Source organism: Cottoperca gobio, chromosome 5 (genome assembly GCF_900634415.1).
Source record: "Cottoperca gobio chromosome 5, fCotGob3.1, whole genome shotgun sequence".
NCBI classification, from domain to species: Eukaryota; Metazoa; Chordata; class Actinopteri; order Perciformes; family Bovichtidae; genus Cottoperca; species Cottoperca gobio.
Window position 1 is genome coordinate 15,070,254 of NC_041359.1, and position 19,859 is coordinate 15,090,112.

At 40.5% G+C, this 19,859-nt stretch overlaps 3 protein-coding genes across 4 annotated transcripts in view; 1 reads left to right on the plus strand and 2 right to left on the minus strand.

Annotated features, from left to right (window-relative positions):
• Positions 1–5,660, plus strand: part of uba7 (ubiquitin-like modifier activating enzyme 7) — a 37,303-nt gene extending 31,643 nt beyond the window's left edge. Inside the window, exons 22-24 of one of the 2 annotated variants that reach the window (XM_029431133.1) lie at positions 498–599; positions 2,215–2,297; positions 5,297–5,660. In XM_029431133.1, the coding sequence (XP_029286993.1) occupies positions 498–599; positions 2,215–2,297; positions 5,297–5,429 (318 nt within the window). In that variant the 3' untranslated portion in view covers positions 5,430–5,660. Of the gene's footprint in view, positions 1–497; positions 600–2,214; positions 2,298–5,296 lie in introns of those variants that run through there. The other variant, XR_003832257.1, reaches the window with a different exon arrangement.
• A 2,240-nt stretch (positions 5,661–7,900) lies between these two features.
• inka1b (inka box actin regulator 1b) lies at positions 7,901–10,336 on the minus strand. The gene is given in 4 exon segments (XM_029430831.1): positions 7,901–8,734; positions 8,736–8,929; positions 10,130–10,182; positions 10,276–10,336. Coding segments are annotated over 3 exon segments (933 nt in total). The 5' UTR covers positions 10,133–10,182; positions 10,276–10,336; the 3' UTR covers positions 7,901–7,998.
• A 1,793-nt stretch (positions 10,337–12,129) lies between these two features.
• gnai2b (guanine nucleotide binding protein (G protein), alpha inhibiting activity polypeptide 2b) overlaps positions 12,130–19,859 on the minus strand; it is a 41,114-nt gene continuing 33,384 nt past the window's right edge. The window contains exons 4-9 of the mRNA XM_029430829.1: positions 19,740–19,859; positions 17,163–17,291; positions 15,441–15,570; positions 14,827–14,980; positions 14,532–14,724; positions 12,130–13,265 (exon numbers count right to left, since the gene is read on the minus strand). The exon at positions 19,740–19,859 is cut by the window's right edge and continues 41 nt beyond it. Of these exons, the coding sequence (XP_029286689.1) occupies positions 14,534–14,724; positions 14,827–14,980; positions 15,441–15,570; positions 17,163–17,291; positions 19,740–19,859 (724 nt within the window). The 3' untranslated portion in view covers positions 12,130–13,265; positions 14,532–14,533. The remainder of the gene's footprint in view (positions 13,266–14,531; positions 14,725–14,826; positions 14,981–15,440; positions 15,571–17,162; positions 17,292–19,739) is intronic.

Below are 19,859 nucleotides of genomic sequence, written 5' to 3' on the forward strand. Positions count from 1 at the left end.
GCAAGGTGTTTGGAAAAATTCCTATGTTGTTATTTCACTGTCCAGAGTAACACATGTATATTTACACAGATGCAGTTTTTATAAGCAACATTCTTCAACTTTTTCTCAAATTGCCCGAATATCATCTGCCCCAAACTACACTGACATGGCTGTATGTAGTTTTCCCGAGAGCAGAATGGTGGTGAAACTGAAAATTAAGTAATTCTTGTAGATGGAAACTTGAGAAAATCAAGAGGGTCACTTCATCATACACAAGGTAGCACCTTCTTGACCTCATCGCAGCTTGTTCAGGTCTGCGCTGCAGCTTTCAGGGGGCTGCTGATTGTTCTCAGCTGCTTTATAACACGGTGATGAAAAATGCAGTCTCTCTGTCTGTATGTTTCCAGGACTCTTGTTATGGACCCAAACATTTTCTGCACATCCCTCAAAGCAAGTAGTAGTTCATCTGTCAACGTTGTCTGTGTTTGTGTTGGTGTATGTTACGTGTCTATCGGCAGGTTGCAGAAAAGAATTACACCCTTTGGGATGACTTCCTTGTTGAGGGCAGGCGCAGCGGTCAGCAGGAAATGACCTTGGGAGATCTGTTCCAGCATATCAAGGTATGGCATCCTTATTCCTCTCAGCAAGGAAACACACTTTCTTCACACCCATCGCAAACCGAGTACATATTTTCTGCATGTGTTTTTTTTTAATCCCTAAACCTGTTCACCTTCCTCCAGTGCACACAATGGTCATTGTTTGAAATGATTGGCCACTTTACACCTTCCATTCACAACTTCAGGACTCTACCATCCTGGAGGAAGGTCATGCTGTTGATTCAGATTCAGACAAATATTATTTATCCCAAGAAGGGCAATTCATTTTTAGGCACAGTCCATACACAGATCTTCACAGCCCACAATCAAGGAATATGTCAGAGGCAAAGTATAACCACGTTTAAAAGAAGAATGTAACAGTCATTTTGAAAAGTCTGTGGACACACACGTATGTGTATATGTATAACGTACACATACAACATAAGTGGGCTACATAGACTTCACTCAATTCACTTAAAATGACCACCGCTGACGTTTAGTAGCCTGACAGGAAAGGAATGAAGGACTTAGCGTGGTGTTGTTAAACCGTCTTCCCGTGGCTGAGCAACGTTTGGAACCTTTTCCCCATTTCATATGTGTACTACTCAGACATGCTCATCTCACTAATTATGCCTAATGTGCTTTTACTGCAAGAAAACACACCAGATATATAGTTTGTACTCTTGTTTTTGAGATATAACGTGTTGATAAGTGAAGTCGACACTAGCTGTTGGTAGCTTCATCGTAATTAGCAGACAGACGTGAGAGTGGTACCAATCCTCTTATCTAACTCTCTGAAAGAAAGCAAATAAATGTATTTCCAAAAATGTTAAACTTCTCCTGAAAGGTCTCTACTGATCTTCATACAACCTAGATGTTATGGTTCTTGTGTCTTTAATAACTAAAATGCTGCCTTTTACAAAACTTACACCAAAGTACAAGACGAGTAGATAAACATGTCGATCTTCTGTCTAAGTCAATCGCTGACAAGAGGTTCCAGCACATTCAAGCAGTCACCTGTCGAAAACATCATAATGTTTGTTTTTTGGACTTAAAACATACAGCAAATAGTTGTTCATAAACTGGTTGAAGCATCCCAGAATACAATGTCATTTATAGAAAATACTTCCTATACCATATATTATATATTATAACCAGGATACTCGTCTGCATATCCTGTAAAGTATTTACGATAAAATATGTATAAACCTGTCCTATTGCTCACATATTCAGTACATTATCTTTATAATATGATATAGGCCGGGTCACTTAGAAATGTCTGAACACGTGACTCCTTGCCTGTTTTTCTTATGCATGCACATTCTTGCCAGGCAGCCATTTGTTCTGAGGAGGCAAAGGGAAAATAAATTGGCAAGTAGTCATCTTTACTCCAGGTTTTGTTTAACCTTTGACTGGCCGAGTTCCCTCTGGTTTGTTTGTGGAGACACTGAAGAACTTCCTGAACTGCTGAAGTTGTTTGAGGCCACAGGTCACCATCAGACCTTTAGCTCTGCAGACTGTCTTTGTAGAAAAAACCTCTGCATAATGCATGCAGGTGATACTCTACTCTCAAGCTCTTTCGTGCATTGTTATGTTTGTTTTTGTACTGTACATTTTATTTAACTATTTCTTTGTGCAGGATAAATATAGCCTGAGCATCTGCCGTCTCTTCTACGGAACCGCTATCATATACAGTGGGCAAGACGAGAGGCTCAAGCAGAGGTATGTCCAGCTGATACAAAGATACAGTGCTATTTTTGCATATGCATGGCGACACATGGCACCCTGCACATAAACAACCACAATAAGTAGCCTCCTTTTGTTTGTTTAGAGGCTAATGGCAGGATGAGGTGTTTCCTCGGAGCCTGTTGACACACTCCAATGCATCACTGAACACTGACGAGTGAGGCCGATCCTCCTCAGGTTTCCTCATGTTTGTTTAGGACCAGAGTTTAAGAGTTAAATTAGTTAGAACCTTTTTTCTTTTTCTGCATTTGAGATCCCACACTGTTTGGGCCTGTTCAGTGCTGCAGCACATTATAAGCCCTGGGGTGTATGAAAGGAATTAATGATTTGATTTGATTTGATTTGATTTGATTTGAATTAGGTGCCTCGTGCTGTAAACTCTCTTCATCAACAACTGAGTCACAGCAGAATATTCTCCCTCAGGGATGTTTGGATGCACTGTAATTTATAAAACATGTTTCCTTTTAGACATTTTACAGGCAATGATGTTCATGGGTAAATGGAAATATTTGATTGAAATCATTCTTTGCTTAAATGTTGCCGTGAGGTCTTCATGGTCATCTTGATACGAACTGTGTGAATATCCATGTCTGTTTGTGACGCTGAAGTCTCTGGGGAGCTGGTGTTGGTGTTGTGGTTAGATTAGGCAGCAGGGGGAGAGGGGCAGAGTGCTGGCCATGTGGACTGCAGACCGCACATGACAAATGCCCTCTCCAGGAGTCACTTCCTGTGCACTCGCCCTGCTGCAAGCTTCCTGTGTTGGGCTAGTGAGGGGGAACTTAAAACCTAAAAACTCTATTTTTTCCCATGAAAAGACCAAAGCCAACTGCTGCACTCTCAATACTGTTTTGACTCTCCTGCCCTTCTGTAGTCCCAAGACCATTTCTTCCAACTGAACATGAAAATCCTTAAAAACATGCCACAAGTACATAGTTTTATTTATTTTAAACAGATGATATAATTTACTAAAACAGCTGGACACTGTAGTTTTATCTCAAACCTTACATAAACGGGAGTAAATGGTATATTTGCTGGGGATTATTTTTCACCACAGATTAAAACACCCTTGTGTGTTTTTTCAGCAGTATAAAGGCGTATATGGGATCGACAGAGGAATACGCTTATCAAGCTTTGGATACATAAATACTTGTTAGTGGGATGAATTCATTGTTGGTTTGGTCTTTTTATGGGATTTAGGGAAGAAAAAGCTAATTTCCTGACAGGAGGCAACAATATCCAAGGCCCTTGATGATGAGAAAACACTAGCTAAACTAATGTACAGTATATCTCAAAAGTGAGTACACCCTTTAGATTTTTGCAAATATTCTGTTATATCCTTTCAGGGGATAACATTATCCTACTGAAACTTTGATATAACTTAAAGTAGTCAGTGTGCTGCTTGAATAACAGTATAGATTTATTGTCTGTTAATGTCTAACAGCTGGCAACAAAAGTGAGTACACCCCATAGTGAACATGTCTAAATTGTGCCCAAAGTGTCATATTTTGGTGGACCACCATTGTTATCTAGCACTGCTTTAACCCTCCTGGGCATGGAATTCACCAGAGCTGCACAGGTTGCTTCTGGAATCTTCTCCACTCTTCCACGACGACATCACGGAGCGCACGGATGTTGGACACCTTGCACTCCTCCACCTTCCTCTTGAGGATGCCCCACATGTGCTCAATTGGGTTTAGGTCTGGAGACATACTTGCCAGTCCATCACCTTAACCTTCAGCTTCTTCAGCAAGGCCGTTGTCATCTTGGAGGTGTGTTTAGGGTCATTATCATGTTGGAAAACTGCCCTACGGCCCAGTTTCCGAAGAGAGGGGATCATGCTCTGCTGCAGGATGTCACAGTATATATTGGAATTCATGTGTCCCTCAATGAAATGCAGCTCCCCAGTGCCGGCAGCACTCATGCAGCCCCAGACCATGATGCTGCCACCACCATGCTTGACTGTAGGCAAAACACATTTGTCTTGTACTCCTCACCAGGGTGCCGCCACACACGCCGGACACCATCTGACCCAAACAGGTTTATTTTGGTCTCATCAGACCACAGGACATGGTTCCAGTAACTCATGTTCTTGGATTCAGTGTCTTCAGCAAACTGTTTGCGGGCTTTTCTATGCATCTGTGTTTCAGAAGGGGCTTCTGTCTGGGGCGACGCCATACAAAACCGATTTGATGCAGTGTGCGGCGTATGGTCTGGGCACTGACAGGCTGACATCCCATTCCTGCAACCTCTGCAGCAATGCTGGAAGACACTCGCACGTCTATTTTTGGAAACCAACCTCTGGATATGACGCTGAGCACGTGGACTCAACTTCTTTGGTCGACCCTGGCGAGGCCTGTTCCGAGTGGACCTGTCCTGGAAAACCGCTGTATGATCTTAGCCACTGTGCTGCAACTCATTTTCATGGTGTTGGCAATCTTCTTATAGCCAAGGCCATCTTTGTGAAGCGCAATAATCCTTTTTTTCAGCCGCTCAGAGAGTTCCTTGCCATGAGGTGCCATGTTGTCCAGCATTCAGAGAGAATTGTGCCCAAAACACCAAATTTAACAGCCCTGCTTATCATTTACACCTGAATCCTTGTAACACTAACGAGTCACATGACACCAGGGCGGGAAAACAACATCATTGGGCACAATTAGGACATGTTCACTATGGGGTGTACTCACTTTTGTTGCCAGCTGTTTAGACATTAACAGCTGTGTACTGAGTAATTTTCAAAGGACAATAAATCTATACTGTTATTCAAGCAGCACACTGACTACTTTAAGTTATATCAAAGTTTCAGTAGGATAATGTTATCCCCTGAAAGGATATAACAGAATATTTGCAAAAATCTAAAGGGTGTACTCACTTTTGAGATATACTGTAACTGTGTTTTAGAATTAGTTAGAATTATAATGTTGTATCATTTGTTTCTCCTCCCAGACGAAGCTTACATTTATTGAATATTTTTGCAGTGTGTCTGACGTGGTGAGGATGGTCACCAAGAAAAATATTCCTCCACACGACAAGATGCTGAAGTTGGTCCCGTCATTTACTGAAGATGAAGACTGTGAGACGGTCCCATCTATCAAATACATGCTCTTGTGATGCCACCAACACGAAGTTTCCAGTGATGAGGCCTCACATGGAAGACTCCTGTGACATCATATCAGTTCAAAACATCCTCATGTTGTTGCTTTAGTTGTTGTTTACAAAGATTATTAGATTAGATTATTAATTATACTTTGATCATGTAAAGCAGGGGTGGGGAACCTCCGACCATTTGATCCGGCCCTCGAGGTAATTCATAAACACACGCAAAAAAACTAGAAAAACAAATGAAAAAATCTAGACAGCAGTAGACGGGCGATTGACTGTTTTTCCTGGCCAAGGTCAGGGTCCTTGAACACAACACAAACGGAACGTCGCACTTTCCAGGAGAAACGGACGAACGATTATTTATTTGAGGAAGTAAAAGGCCAGTGTGCCTAATTTGCGGTGAAACACAAAACATGCCGAACTGCACGAGCTGAAAGGACGAGTGCGTTTGGATAAAGTTAACGCTCTTCGGCGGAGTTTGGCCCAACAAGCAGCTCTCTGCAGAGCGTAACATACAAACATGGACAGATAGAGAGGTACACCACCACACCAAGAACAGACTATTCCACCACTGCTGTGCAATTATCACTGCCATGTGCAATACTCACTTTATTTTCTATCAACCTCTTGGTACTTATATTATTTTTGATTCTATTTAATTATTGTGTACTGCCTTTTTACTTCATATGTTCTTTGGCTGTGACAAGATACATTTCCCCGTTGTGGGACTAATAAAGGATTGCTGATTTCTGATAAAACAGAAAGATACATGGATAAAAAAGTTGATTTTTTTGCACAGCATAAAAGAAAAGTGAAATGAATGGGCTGTGTCTTAAACGTTTTTTGCAGAGGTTATGAGTTCAATAATTAGTATGGCCCTCGAAGGATGTTGTAAAAAAAAAAATGGCCCTTGACATGAAAAAGGTTCCCCACCCTCCCCACCCCCTCCTGTCCCTTAACCCCAAAAACACTATGAAAATCCACAAATATTGATTTCCTTTTCCTTTTCTTTTCTTTTTACGGCAAAAGCGGAAACTTAATAAATCGTAATCATATACTATTATTGCAGAAATGTCACCAGAAAGTTCTGTTTGCTAACTTTAGTTTTTTATCTACGTGTTAAATGTGTCTTTAGAGAGGTCAGGCTAAGAGGTTGTGAAGATGCTTGCCAAGGCATATGGATTAGATGATCTGGCGCTGCTGGGGCAGTACTGGCCTGGTTTCATGGTTTAATTCAGGTCAGACTGAGCCCGATGTTGAAGGGGTGCAGTTAGAACAGACACTTGGCACAGTAGATACAGTGCTTTGACGATTCGTGGGTGCACTTGCCATCTGGACACAGCTGTTTAAATCCTGCTCCGAGCACACGTGCATCCCCCCCCCCCCTCCCTCCCAGAAGAATCCCAGAGCTGGTCAGAGTGGAGAAGCTGGACTCATCTACAAAGCCTTCGTCTGTCCTTAGATGGCTCATGTGCACGTCCTGCCCTTTTCCACAAACTCACTACGTGTTTCACTTCAGACCCTCACGTTAACATAGTGTCATTTTTAAAATGCTCTGCTCTCTCGTTGGCTGTATTTCATGAAGAATCCTCTCTGAAATGATGAGATATATATATCCCTCATGTTGTGTTCGGGTCTGCCGTGACCCGTTTCAAGTTAAAATTATATAACTACCATCTAGTTCTGATTCTGACCATTTTAGCCAATTCTGAAGATCTCTCTAAAAACAAGTGTATCATTTGGTTCAAGGTCTGGGAACATTGAATGTTGTGGGTAAAATAAAATGACAACAGGATTGTATAGATATGAATGCATTATAAGTTAGTTATGATAAAACAATATTGGATGATAGTAATTATTTTTGAGTGTTTTGGACAGAGTAAATCATGGGTCAAAATTGACCCGTGAACACAAGGGACAGAAACAGCACAACACAAGGGTTAAATATACTACTGAGATATACTGCATACTTATAGGGGTTATTCACTGTGTAATTGGGCCTGTGATTGAAGGATGCTGTTTGTGAGTCAAATATTAATTCAATAAATGTGTCTATGAGGAACCATGTTTTGCTGTGTACTTCAGTTCCCTTACCATCTTTGGAAAAAGTCACAAACATACTTTACTATGATGATCGCAGCACACATCCAACCTCCTATTTTAATCAGGAAAAATGTAGAATTTGCTTGGTTTGGTAAAGCATTGGGGCCTTTATTGTGTGGGTTTTTATTGAGCTGAAATTTTGATGGTATATTTATATTCTTTAAAAAAAAAACATGCTTTGTCGGGCGATTTCACTCCCAACCACTAAGTGTCAAAAGACTTAGAGAGCACAAACAACTGCATAGATGAAAATGACAGACCCCTTTCACATGTGTCATGAAGGATTAATGTACAAACTCAATGACAGATTGCTACATATTTTATATGTGTGACAGTTAGACTGCTCAAACTCAGGCAGGAACAGAACCCACTTTCAATAAAATTCAAAACACCTTTATTACAGCTGTATCAACATGGTGGACAACATCCAATATCAAAATATAACCATCTTATTTGTGTTAATCGACAGTCTCACTTAAATGTATCCAATAATGTCATTGCATATGATGGGTTGTCGGCTGCCTGTCTTCATGAGAGCGGTGAACTGGTGGAAGTCAGTGTCCGGTTGATGTAGGCCTGTGTGGGACTGGTGAAAGAAAGGTTTGAGAGCCTGGAGTCCCACAGGACAGGACATCCGTTTGGGATCCTCTGCAGCCCTGCTGACCCTTGTGAAGTCTGCTGGTCTCGGCCTCACCTCCACACTTTTAGACATCCCTACTAGTCTGCGCCGCATGTTGATCAAAATGTCTTTGGCAAGGCGCCGGCCCACACAGGGCTTTAGTTCTGCTGGCTCAGGACACTCTGGTAGGTCCATCCAGTTCTTTATTAGGTCAGCAAAGCTGTTGTCCCCCAGAACCAGAGGCTGTCTGTTCCTGCTGCGACTCAGCAGCGATGTCGTCCAGTCCTCAGGGTCACTGGCCTCAAATGAGGTCCAGCGTTCCAGGCAAGCGTCCGAGGTTGATTTGGGTCGGATTCGGCCAGAAGCTCCTCTGTTTGTGCGGAGGCACGCAGAAGAAGAGACTCGCACATTCCTGGTCCTCCTCAGCACCACACCTTCATCGTGCCAAGACGCCTCAGAGTATCCAGAGTCAAAGTCCAGACTCTTTTCACTGCTTGGGGAGCCTTGTGCCAACCGTTCATGCTCCTGATGCTCTTCCTCTTCTTCCAGAGGGCTGGCCAGGCAGCAGGCAGAGTCATATGTGCTGGACTTCACTGGCGTCTGAGACACGTAGACGAGCGAGTCGCTCTTGGTGTGCCCTCTGTTTGCAGAGCCGCGTCACAGCGAAGGACCGAGCACATGGTTCACTTAGTGGCCTCGGCCTGCTTATCTGCTTCAGGTCCTGCAAGGATCTCATCATGCACTGCATTTGGTCGCGGAGGCAGTCAGCAGAGTCTCCTAAACACAGCTACACAATGAGAAAGACACAAAGACTTAGTGGTGCAGGCAGAATCTAATTAAAGTACATTTACAAGCAACACTTATAACCAAAGACGCTTTGGTCGACTTTTGCAGGAGTCGACAGAGCAGTTAGGCTGGCTTCCAAAATATCCCATCATGCCCTGGCCGGTCTAGCTGAGACACAATTCACTCTTATTCCAGAACTGGGCCAATAAGATTTTTACCAGCTGAGATCACTCTGCTCTATGACCATATAACAAGTGAAGCATTCCTGACAAACCTCAGAGCAGCTTTATGGAGACCATGTCATGCAGTATGCATATCCCAGAAAATGTTAAAATTGTGGCTAGGAGAACAGGATGCACATTTTATGCTGGGAAAAAATCTTCCTGCCTCCTAAAGCGAGAGGGGAAGTTTGAACAAAGTAGAGCTGAACTGTGGAGGAGTGCCGAGGAACATATCCTCTCTGCATTCCCCTTCCACTCACAGGATGTTGACTGGAGTGGATTATAGAGCAGGAAATGACAGCCACACTTAGTAATTACACAATCATCATGTATTAATTACAAATCATATCATCTTCCAGCAGTGTTCAGATAAACTGAAATCAATGCATATATATTGATACAATCATCAAGCAAAAAAAAAAGTTCTACGTAACTTTCCTCCGGCACAAGGTAGACTCCAAAAAAAATCAGTAGCTCAACTTTTTTTTGCTGTCATTTGTTTTTCAAGATCTTATTATAATATTTAGTTTGTTGAACCTCCCTGTCCTGCCAGTGTTTGGCTTGGAAATGTAAGGACACCACAATGCCATGATGTTATCACAGCTGTGGGTGCTGAACCATATGGCTCCTGGGGGAGATTTATCTGTCATACAGAGACATCCTCAGAGGGACTCCGTGGTAAATCTGCACCTCTTAAAATGCCCTGTTCTCCTTGACTGCCTTCACACAACGAGGAGAAGTGATTCACCCAGTTGTATGCATCTGGCAAGGACACTTTGGTTTGAATTAACTGTGATTTGGGGGATTAAACACTCTAGCTTTCCAAAAAGAACAGTGGACGGGAAACTTTAAGAATCAGCACAAACATGTGCACTGCCTTGAGCAATGCTAAGGGTCCTGGGCAACGACCTTTGCAATCACAAGCCACTGCAATCCATCTAAACTGTCCGAATTTATAAACGCACATGGAAAAAATTTACCATTGCTTGCGAGTAAATGTCTGCAGTGAAGTTCAGAATCCTTTTAATTGTTTCTGCAACAACAACAAAAGAAACATGCATTAGATAAGTGATGGGAATTTTTCACTTCCTAAAATATATAGTAATTTATTAGTATTAACTCTTACCTTTGCATTGGAGTTAATCCCAGCACAACAGTTGATGAGAGTGGCTCTGTATATTCCCTCATCTGAACCACATGAAGGTTTGTCAGCGGATTTTGACGATGCTGAGCTTTTCGCTGCAGCAAATCAGAGCAGGGCATCACAAAATCAGCCAATAGCAAGTCGTCTGAAACTAGATACCCCCCTGTGTAATTACAGCGGGTCCTACTGTAACGTTGTGTTGTACTAAACTGTGGAGACATCTGGAGTTGGATAATTAGACAATATGTATTTAACAGTAAATAGATTAAATTATCACAGGACCTTTTAAATGTTTTCCATTCAACGATAATCTATTAGGTATATAACATCACTGAAACTGATTACATTTAATAAATTACTTTATTTTTAAGAACAACGCTTCATTGTAGTCTCACAAGGCTGTGCAGGCTACATTAAGTGTGTATATATTGAGTATAAAACGTCACTTATAAAAGTTGTTTTGTGCAGAAAAGCCTATGCAGTCTACATACACATCTACATGTCGCCATCTTGTGGATCTTTGTAAACAGGACCGTCCATGTTACCATTATCCATTGTGTCGGCATATAAACTTTTACACGCCCTGTATTGGCCTGACAAATGCATAGGCTACGGTTCATTCACCGTTATTCTCTTAGTTGGTGTTAAGAAAAGCAAACACGGTGTTGGGATCAAGTGAAGTTTTCATTTCATTTGCAGATAAGCAAACCATTCATGACTGCATCTCCTCACCTCACCTCTTTGGATGTTGATGACACTTTGTATTGTAATTCAGCCACAGTGGTGGGAGATGTGCTCAGGTCTTTCACTTTAGTAAAAATCAAAGTTGTAAACATACTCAAATACAAGCGAAAGTCATTTTAAAATCATACCCAAGTAAAAGTACAGAAGTATTATCATGATTATTATAAGTATTAGTATAATGTAGTCAAAGGATCGCAAGTAAAAGCACTCATTTAGTAGAAAAGTGGACTCTACTGTTCAATATGACACATTAGATTGTTTGCACTGCATACATCTGTAAACAGTGTTTCACTGTTAATTTGTTGAGGAAAGGTTTTCACTACTTTACACTTTACTTTAGTCCACTGGTTACCAACCTAAGGGGCCGGGCCCCTTCAAAGAGTCACAAGATAACACTGAGGGATTGTGGGTTGCGAGATGATTTATGGGGGTAGAAAAGGAGAAAAAACAAAATGATGCTCCACAAAATTCATACGCACACTTTTTCTCATCTTTTTTGTTTGTGCAATATTGGATCATTTCACCTCTTTGGGGCCTTAACTGTTTTGTAAACCGATCCAGATAAACCACTGATGCATTCTTGAGAAATGTCTGCATTGTGTTATATAAGGTCATGTCTATGAAAATCTTAAAATAGTGTAGTAAAAAATAAAACATTTCCCTCTAGTGGAGTAGAAGTAACATCACATCACATGATAACACTCAAGTGCATCAGAATTATACTTAAATACAGTACTTCAGTAAATATACAAAGTTACATACCACCAATAATATTAATATTCCACAACTGGGCTCTGGTTTCTAGTTTCTTCACAAATATATTCCTAAATAAGAGCTCAAATTCCTTACTTTGGGATCTGTATGCGATACAACATAATCTCAATGTCAAAGTCCATTTACTAGCTTTACCTGAGCTTTCAGCCCCATCCTATGGTCTTCATTAGCAAATGTTTTCTGTTTCTACTCTTTAGTTCTCTTTCTATAATCTTTTCTAGTTTACATTTTAGTAAAGCTTTGGTCCAAACATGGAGGAAGAGAATAACATGTATTTTGTGCTTTTTTCTTTTGACACATCACACTGAGAATAAAAGATCATGTGAGCAAACCTTTATTTACATTTAACGAGTGAATGACTTTTATCTTAATATTAATGAACGCTTATCATCCATTTGTCTCTGTGCTGTGGTGCATCTTCAATCATGGGTTATGTGAACTGAAGTGGAGTAGAAATAGCCCTAATTCACACTATGGAGATAGCATGTCTCTAAAGAACAAGTGTAAACAGATATCAAGGCACAAACATATGTAAAAAGACTTGGAATAAAACAAATAGTACAGAACAATCCATGTTAGGAATAGACATAACCACTTAAAAATCCTGTAGATATCTTAAAAGTGACACATAACAACTTTTGTTTAGTTTCTTCAAAGAAGTTACCTAAGGAATGTTATTCAGTTTGTGGAAGGTACCAGCTAATCTATGGACAGTCATGCAGAACAATGCACTATGGGTATTGACTGTGTAAACATTGTACAAAAAACATTTTCCCTTCATCCATTTTCATTCTCCATGCTTGTTTGTTTTCTTCTAAAAATAAGCTCTGTGCAGTCAAAAGGTTCATAAAGTGTCAACATCGGTTAACACAAGTTAATGTGATTGTTATACAACGTTGGGTTTTATTTATGTTGTATCTTCATACTAAATTTCAAAAGAAAATAAGGAAAGTAAAATGAAAAGCAAAAAAAATAAATCGGATTCAAATCAAACAACTGTGGTTTGAACGTTGGTCCTTGAAGTCTTCTCAAGGATGAAAAATACTTTAATTTTGCTGTATTTTCATTTGCCGTGTGGCATGATGAGATAATGGCTCATTATTATGATACGTTTTCCTCTTTCAACAATTATTTTCCACTTAAGCCAGTGGGATAATATAATTTCTGTTACAAATCTAATTTAAAAACCAATAAGGGGGGCCTTGGTCAAATAGCTATTTACAGGTACTCAGTATGAATAGTATGAGTACTTGTGATCAAGAGCAGTAAGAAATATATTTTAAAAAATATTAACACAATTGACAGAATGTGATGGTTGCAAATCAGTGACTGTTGAAGTTCTTCAAGGTTTCCCCTCTAAGAATCAAGTCTGTTATGGTTTTCATTATGAAAAGCAGTAATCATCACATGGCTGTTGCAGTCTCTCATGCAGTCTGTGTGCGTCGGGCATCGTCCTGAATAGACAGAGACAACAAAGAAAGCACCTTCAGAATTTGATGAGCTGTTATTTCACTGTTTTAATGCACAATGACTTGAATTTATGTTTACTCATTTAAAAATCACGCAGACTTGGATACTTTTACATTACACTTCCCAAATACAAAACTATTCGGTTAACCCAAATTAAAAAGATCCCTGGTGGTATTTAGCCATGCGGACGTATTGGTTTCACTTGCTGAGGTTTTGAGATCATTTTGTTGTCATTCTTGGAGTTGAATGAAATATATATATATATTTATTGTCTGTGGTGCTCATAGTAATGATATAAAAACTCAACAGCCTTTACAGTAACATAGTGTCGTTTCTCTGGATAATTCACAGACCTTTTATTTATATAGCACACATTTATAAAATCACACATTTGTCTCAATACGTACAAAACATGACATTTTTTATAGCTTAAAAACTTAAATGGAGGGAAATTAGTTTTGAGTTTTTACTGGAGCTTATTTGACCTCTTTCAGAGCTACTCTAACGCTCTGTGAGAATGGTCAGCAGGTGTAACAAATGCACAATATGGCTTTAAATATCCACATTTGGCAATATTTGTGTCTACACATAACATAATTAATACATAAAAGGTCACCTCGGAAAGTGGATCTCGAGACCTGCAGATCGGACCTAAGAGCAAACAGCAGGCAGCTAATGTGACCTGGCAGGTCGCGCTGAAAAGGTGAGTGTAATCCAGCACGACCCCCGTCAGATTGTTTGTTTGCAATATTAACAAGTTGTGCTCAAAGAAACTAAATGCAGTAAGTAGCTCCAGTGTATTAATTGTGCCAGTTTTACTAATCCAATAAAGAAAGTGAATAACAGTTAATGCATGTTTGTCAAATTAACTAATCATGCACATTTAGAGCGGCTAGAAGTTAGAAAGTTCTCACTTTTAGGACGTCATCGGTTTCATTAAATTAGGGCTACAGCTAGTGATTACGTTCATTATGGAGTCATCTGGCTAATTTCTTCTGGATGAATTGATTCTTTGTTTAGTCTTAATTGTTTGCTCCCTATCCGACCAACAGTTCAAAACACAAAAGATATTCAGTTTACTGTACGAAAAACTACAAATATTCACATTCGAGAAGCTAGAGGCAGAGATCTTTGGGCCTTTTTGCTTAAAGATTCATCGACCGATTGATTTCACCATTTCAGCTCTAGTTCCCCTAAATGACCTAAATCTGTTGGATAACATTTTATATTTCATCATCCCTCGGTCCTACCTTTAGAAAAGACCACAGTCTTTCAGGTTGTTCTTAATAATCACGTCAGTGACGGCATCAAAGACAAACTGCACGTTCTTAGTATCAGTGGCACAGGTGAAGTGGGTGTAGATTTCCTTTGTGTCCCTTTTCTTGTTCAGGTCCTCAAACTTGGTCTGAATGTAACTGGCTGCCTCGTCAAACTTGTTGGCTCCTAGGAAGCAACAGTTTGGAAAGATGAGGAAGTGATTTGTTATTAAAACGACAGATTACGTATTCTCATGTTGTGATTTGTTAATAATCCGGCACTGTGTACCTGTGTACTCTGGGAAGCAGATGTTAAGGGGGCTGCGAGTGATCTTCTCCTCAAAGAGATCCTTCTTGTTGAGGAAGAGGATGATGGAGGTCTCAGTGAACCACTTGTTGTTGCAGATGGAGTCAAACAGCTTCATGCTCTCATGCATTCGGTTCTAAAGAGAAGCAAAGTCGTTCATGGTTTACGGCCTCCACTGAAGCACAACAACACATCAGAGCTGCCACCAGGGGACAGTGTTGTTTAATATTTAATATGCGAGCAGTAACAAGTGCAGAGGAGGGTCTTCAGAGCATCTTGAGGCCAAGTCTCTCCTGAGCACTTTCTTTTACAAGCATAAGCAGTTCAAGAAATTGGGGTCAAATGGTTCAAGTCACAAAAACGAGCTTTTACTACATAAATAACTCATTCGTTCAACTGTAAATGGATCGTTAAAGTCCATCGATCCAGTTTCCCCAACTGGAGCTCACCATTATTAGGCTATAATAAAAATTATTTTAAGTGCCTTTTAATGCCTTATAATCTAAACTACCTCATACTGCAAATGAGCCAAAGAGCAGATTTATGAAGCTCGTAAACTTATATCATCCATGACGAGAAGGTGGATTTGTCCTTACCATCTCCTCATCCTCAGCCAGCACCAGGTCATAAGCACTCAGTGCAACACAAAAAATAATGGCTGTGACTCCTTCAAAACAGTGGATCCACTTCTTCCTCTCCGAGCGTTGGCCTCCAACATCAAACATTCTGCAAAGGGGATGAGGCAAAAAAACAAAAACATAGTGTGTGGAGGAAGGAGGTCACGATGAAAGACAGTAAGGTGAAGGTGATAGAGATATTGAAGATGATAGTTCAGGAAGGATGAGGGCGAAGAAGGAAGGAAATGGAAAGTTAGATTGACATTTCATCCCTGGATGTGCATTAAGTTTTCATGAGGCTGTTATGAGAACAAAAGTGGGGAAGAGGTGGAGACATTTGTCAGAAATCTAAGAAAAGACAGCAGGCGTCAATGCAGCACTGCGAGAGGCAGACAGGCCTCTTTATTCAGCCCCACAGACAGCTGATGAGAAGACGTTCCACCACATGAAGGGCAGCGGCCATATTTGGATAATACAGAGATAAATATGAGGTGTTTAAGTCTAAATTAAGCCATTGTCAAAAGATGACACTTCTCTGTATCTTTAAGTTTATTCCTTTCCGTACTTGTTAAGGCAAACGGGACAGAATTATAAAAACGTGACTTTTGTTATTATTGATTGCCTCCATGTATTATTCAGGCCAAATATTGAGGCTGTGGCAGAAGGTAAATATCAGAGAGTTTATCAGGAAACGGGTCACACCAGAGCCATGTGGCTGCTTTCTAAAAGGAAAATCATCCAGATCGGCTTAGCTGCTTTACGAAGTGTTGATATTTAACACAACTCGAGACGTACATACACATATATATATATATATATATATATCCACCCACATTTTGTAACATACACTATGCCAGACTTGGATGTGCTTTAGTATAGGTCCCGTTATAAAAGGTTTGCACTTACTGCATCTCTCGCACATCCGCTATCAAGATATAAATCTATACATCCATTACTATCCCACACATGAGTGCTCGGTCAGAGCATATTTTATGTAAGATCTACAGTAATGTACCATGGAGGACTCACATGTTAGCACTATACGATAGAGCTCTGATTTTATTGAGCGAGCGTACAGTGGGAAGAAACTAATTTATTTACTCAGCTCTCAGTTCAATCGGGATAATTAAGCTTTTAGTTGCTGGTATAAATTTGGCTTCTAAGTAGCTGAGTTGCGTATTTCATGCCAGAAGGGTCAGTTGCCCTTTGATGCTATTAATGTTGAGAACAAAATTAATTATTTGCAATTTGTTTAGAGTGGGTGCGGAGGAGGCTGGTATAATGATGTTACTTCTTACGCAGATACGGCCAAAGTCAATAAAATAAAAAGAATGTAAGAGGACAGACTTTACTTTAATATCCAAGCTAGGTCTTTGCCTCATTGCTCTCCTAAAATAGCACCAAGGACAGTTATATTTTATTCAGTATGTTTCATGTGCTCTTGTGTAAGACAAACTGACAACCAGCAGTTTTTTATGTATCACCAAATAACGCTGCAAGGAAGGATGAGAAATGGGTGAAAACTGTGGGGGTCAAATACACCCTCTCATTGTGGGTGAGCTGCTAAGAGTTTCCTCGACTCTCACATTGGTTGCAAATGGCTTAATCGCTTGTTTTGATAACAACAACAAAAAAGGAGACGGGGTGAGAGTGGAGATATTATTTTAACGTTGATATCAAAACAGTGCTATACGGCCTTACTTGAAGTGCAGCTCCTTGAAAGTGAAGTGAGTCTCCACGATGCCAGTGGTCTTGACCCGAGTTCGGAGCACATCCTGCTGGGTGGGGATGTAATCTGCTTTAGCTATCCTCTCCAGGTCATTCAGGTAACTGAGAGCGAGAGAGACAGAGCGAGAGCGAGAGCGAGAGCGAGAGAGAAACAGAGAGCGGGAGAGAGACAGAGAGCGAGAGAGAGAGGGCGAGAGAGAGAGAGCGAGAGCGAGAGAGAGAGAGAGAGAGTGAGAGCGAGAGAGAGAGAGAGCGAGAGAGAGAGCGAGAGAGAGTGAGAGCGAGAGAGAGAGCGAGAGAGAGTGAGAGCGAGAGAGAGCGAGAGAGAGAGAGAGCGAGAGAGAGAGTGAGAGAGAGAGAGAGCGAGAGAGAGAGAGTGAGAGCGAGAGAGAGAGAGAGTGAGAGCGAGCGAGAGAGAGAGTGAGAGTGAGAGCGAGAGAGAGCGAGAGCGAGAGCGAGAGCGAGAGAGAGAGTGAGAGCGAGAGAGAGAGCGAGAGATTTCAAATTGATTTGCAAGAGAGAGGAAAACACACACACAGGATTCTAGCAAAGTGACCCATGTTCTGCTGCATTCAATAACAGATCATATTAATTATTAATTAATTAACTTTATAGCATTTTGATTAGAGTCTAATGCTATAAGTCTAATCATTAGACTGTTTAAGTGCCTTTCAAGGGATTATGTGAAGGTTTTGTAATAATTAAATTATGACCAAATTAATTACTCAGGTTTGAGTCCAATACATCGGTTGTTATCTCCCACAACTGCAGCTCCAAACGATGGTTGGGTAGAAATCCGGTAAAAAGTAAACCTTAAATATAACAGATTTTTTTTTTGTGAAGCAAATAAAATATAAATCACCTTTTAAGTTAATATTAGTGTTTTGTTGTAACTCCAATCTGTGCTGGGCATTGCTTGGTGTATGCTTGTAGAGATCGAGATGAGGTCAGAGCGCGGATGCCGATCCTCTGCACATGCTGTGTGTTCCCGCTGCTTTGAGAAACATTTCGAATTCAGGCTACAGGACTCATGACTGCACATCGTACAGTCTGGTCGAACGGTCTTCACTTGCTATTTACAGGATGCAGCACTGGTATATTTTAATGTACGAGGCCATTCTAGGCTACCCATGTGCATATGCTCTAAGTTTGATATCCAATAACTGGCTATTACCACTAGACCCTCTGGTTCTATATGCTATATTCTCAGTGGTAGGATGGAAACATGCATGTTCCAACCAATTTGCTCCAATTTTGTGAATTTGAAAGTAAGATAATGTCGGTGCGTCAGTTACTTGAAGAAAGAGCACTAAGTATGCAACAATGTTGAAAACAACATTACACAGGATCTATGCAACATAGAGATGCAAGTTAAATGTCACACAAAAGGAAAAAGACAGTCAGTTGTCTCCTTCTCTCGTCTATCAAATTGGCTGCACTTCCTTCATTGTTGCCCTCTTCTAGTTCTACGTCAACAACTCTTCTTAATCTCTCTCTATCCATTTTGGCCTTTTCTCTGCTTTCGCACGCACTGTTGGTCAGTATGAGAGTGTGGAAGCATCTTCTCTATGCTTGACAAAACCTGCTCCACTTACACAAGCATTGCATCATCATCCAAGGCTAGCTGGGAGCGTTAGAAGCCCGGTCAACCTTCGCTTCACAGACAGAAAGAGATAAATATCCAGCGTTGCAGTTGTAAATATCTCATTATTCATGTGTGTCACATCCACAGTTTAACAATAACTAATGACCTGGCAGACTTATTGAAGTGAATGAAAACATAATAAATGATCTCATCATAGCAGCCATAACAAAACTTTTAAAGCGCTGCCACAAAGTTAATCAACTTCTTCCAAAAAAACAAAGTTGTCACTTATGTGATAATAAAAAAATCATCAATTCTCATAGTTCCCTTGGAGGCTAATGGTGGCCAATGCAATACTTTCATCCCTCAAGACAAACTATTATGTTCTCTGCTAACTAAGTTACAATATTAAAGAATCAAACCCAGAGAGGAAGAAATAATCACTAAATGGAAGTTATTGGACTATATTTCCCGTCTCTATAGCTCCCTCGAGAAGTTAAAGACAGGTTTTTCACTGCTGTGCATATGACAGAGGCTGAATGGACACCAAGAGAACAACATCCCTGATGGCAGGAATATTAAACAGCCCTTTAAAACATCAACATCAAATTAAAATCAGCACAATCATGAACTAAATACGAACCCAAACCTTTTTTTACTGAGACTTCTGCCGTTTTATAATCCTATTAAAATAACATTTAAGAGTTCCAAAACTAATAAAAGAAAATTAGGTGTGCAGGATGAGAGAAAGAGCACATTTAACAGATAGCTGTGAGGTTTCTTGGCCACGTGTACATTTACAGAGGTGAAACCATAGACTGTATATATAAGGGTGACACATAGTCGGTGAATGCAAGAGCCGATTGCACAATGATTGATGTACAAGTAGGAGAGGGTACGTAGGAACAAAAGTGTGTTCTAAGGGGCATCATCACAGTATAAAATACACATGAAGTCACACTCACTATGCTGCAGAGTCGTTGAGTTGGTACTCTCGCGACCGTTTAAAGCAACTCTGTATGCCGCTGTCACCCCACAATCGCCTGGCCACGTTAGACAGATCATCAGGAAAGATGCCCTGTTCT